The 1337-nt window shown below is 43.9% G+C and overlaps 1 protein-coding gene across 1 annotated transcript in view; it reads left to right on the plus strand.

Moving 5' to 3' along the window:
* clip2 (CAP-Gly domain containing linker protein 2) overlaps positions 1-1337 on the plus strand; it is a 39420-nt gene that overhangs the window by 7523 nt on the left and 30560 nt on the right. Inside the window, exons 2-3 of the mRNA XM_015404777.1 lie at positions 75-199; positions 853-1066. Of these exons, the coding sequence (XP_015260263.1) occupies positions 75-199; positions 853-1066 (339 nt within the window). The remainder of the gene's footprint in view (positions 1-74; positions 200-852; positions 1067-1337) is intronic.

The raw sequence follows: 1337 nt of genomic DNA on the forward strand, positions 1-1337 counted from the left end.
AGAGATATGATCTCTCTTTTTCATTTTCATCAGCCCTTTTCAGGCAGATTTTGATCAGTCTTTGTTGTTTGCAGGTGGGAGGCTCTAAGATGGGCGTGATCCGATACATGGGGGAAACTGACTTCGCTAAGGGGGAATGGTGTGGAGTGGAGCTGGATGAGCCCCTGGGAAAGAACGACGGAGCAGTTGCTGGTACAAGGTATGCTCACGCTGTACTGCGCATGCCAGTGATGGTGCACAATTAGGAGTGGAAAAAAAATCTTTTTTGCAATATAATATCAATCTTTTAGATCCTCGTATCGATCTTGAATGAATGAATGAATGAATGAATGATTACTTTATTTCACTTTAAAAACAAAAAATTCAGTTATATTTTTTACAAAAGAATCCAGCAACCGAAAAAGGAATAGTCTTATTTTTGCCTATCCTGTACCATCATAACAATAATGCACAATAAAACATTTATACTAATAAATAATTACTAAACACATAACTTAAACTGAAAAATCAAACTTTCATTGTAAGCTTTTATAATTTTAGATTTTAAACTCAAGATTGTTTTCTACCTTTGGCTGCTTTAGATCGCCAATGAAACGTCAAATAATAGCAAATATGGCTAATAAATATGTTGAGACTCCAGAAGAGATCCGATACTTAAGAAACAGGTGCGATACAGTTTGTCCGATAAGATGACGTCATAAGAAGGGGCGGGGCCCCGAGCAGATGTGGTACCTACATCAGCACCCCCATCTGAAAGAAAAAATTGAAGGAAATGTTGGCAGGATGTAAAGGTATAGAGATTGCTGCTCTGCTATCAAACTAACAAATGTCCCGCTCTCCTCTTTCCTGCAGATACTTCCAGTGCCTTCCAAAGTTCGGCCTCTTTGCACCCATCCACAAGGTGATCCGCATCGGCTTTCCCTCCACCAGCCCGGCCAAGGCCAAGAAGAGCAAACGGGTTGCCATGGGGGTGTCCTCTCTGGCCCACAGCCCCAGCAGCTCCTCCATCAGTTCAGTCAGCTCGGTGGCCTCCTCTGTGGGCGGACGCCCGAGCCGAGCTGGACTGGTAAGACGGCTGCAGTGTGCTCCAGGCTCACGCTGAGAGCAGACGGGCTGCTTCAGCATGATTGGCTGAACAGCTTAAAGGGTCCGGTAGATGTTTGGTGATGTCATTGTGCAGCGGTTCAAAGAGCTGATCACATTTATCTAGTTTTGGTCGTGTTTTGAAGATGAAAGCATCAACTGCTTCATTAAAGCACAATTTCCTGCCTGCATGAGGCTTGAACGCTTATCTGTGATGGTGTGGTTCCCATAGCAACCAGTGACTCAGCATTTTC

Source organism: Cyprinodon variegatus, unplaced genomic scaffold (genome assembly GCF_000732505.1).
Source record: "Cyprinodon variegatus isolate N-32 unplaced genomic scaffold, C_variegatus-1.0 Scaffold1854, whole genome shotgun sequence".
NCBI classification, from domain to species: Eukaryota; Metazoa; Chordata; class Actinopteri; order Cyprinodontiformes; family Cyprinodontidae; genus Cyprinodon; species Cyprinodon variegatus.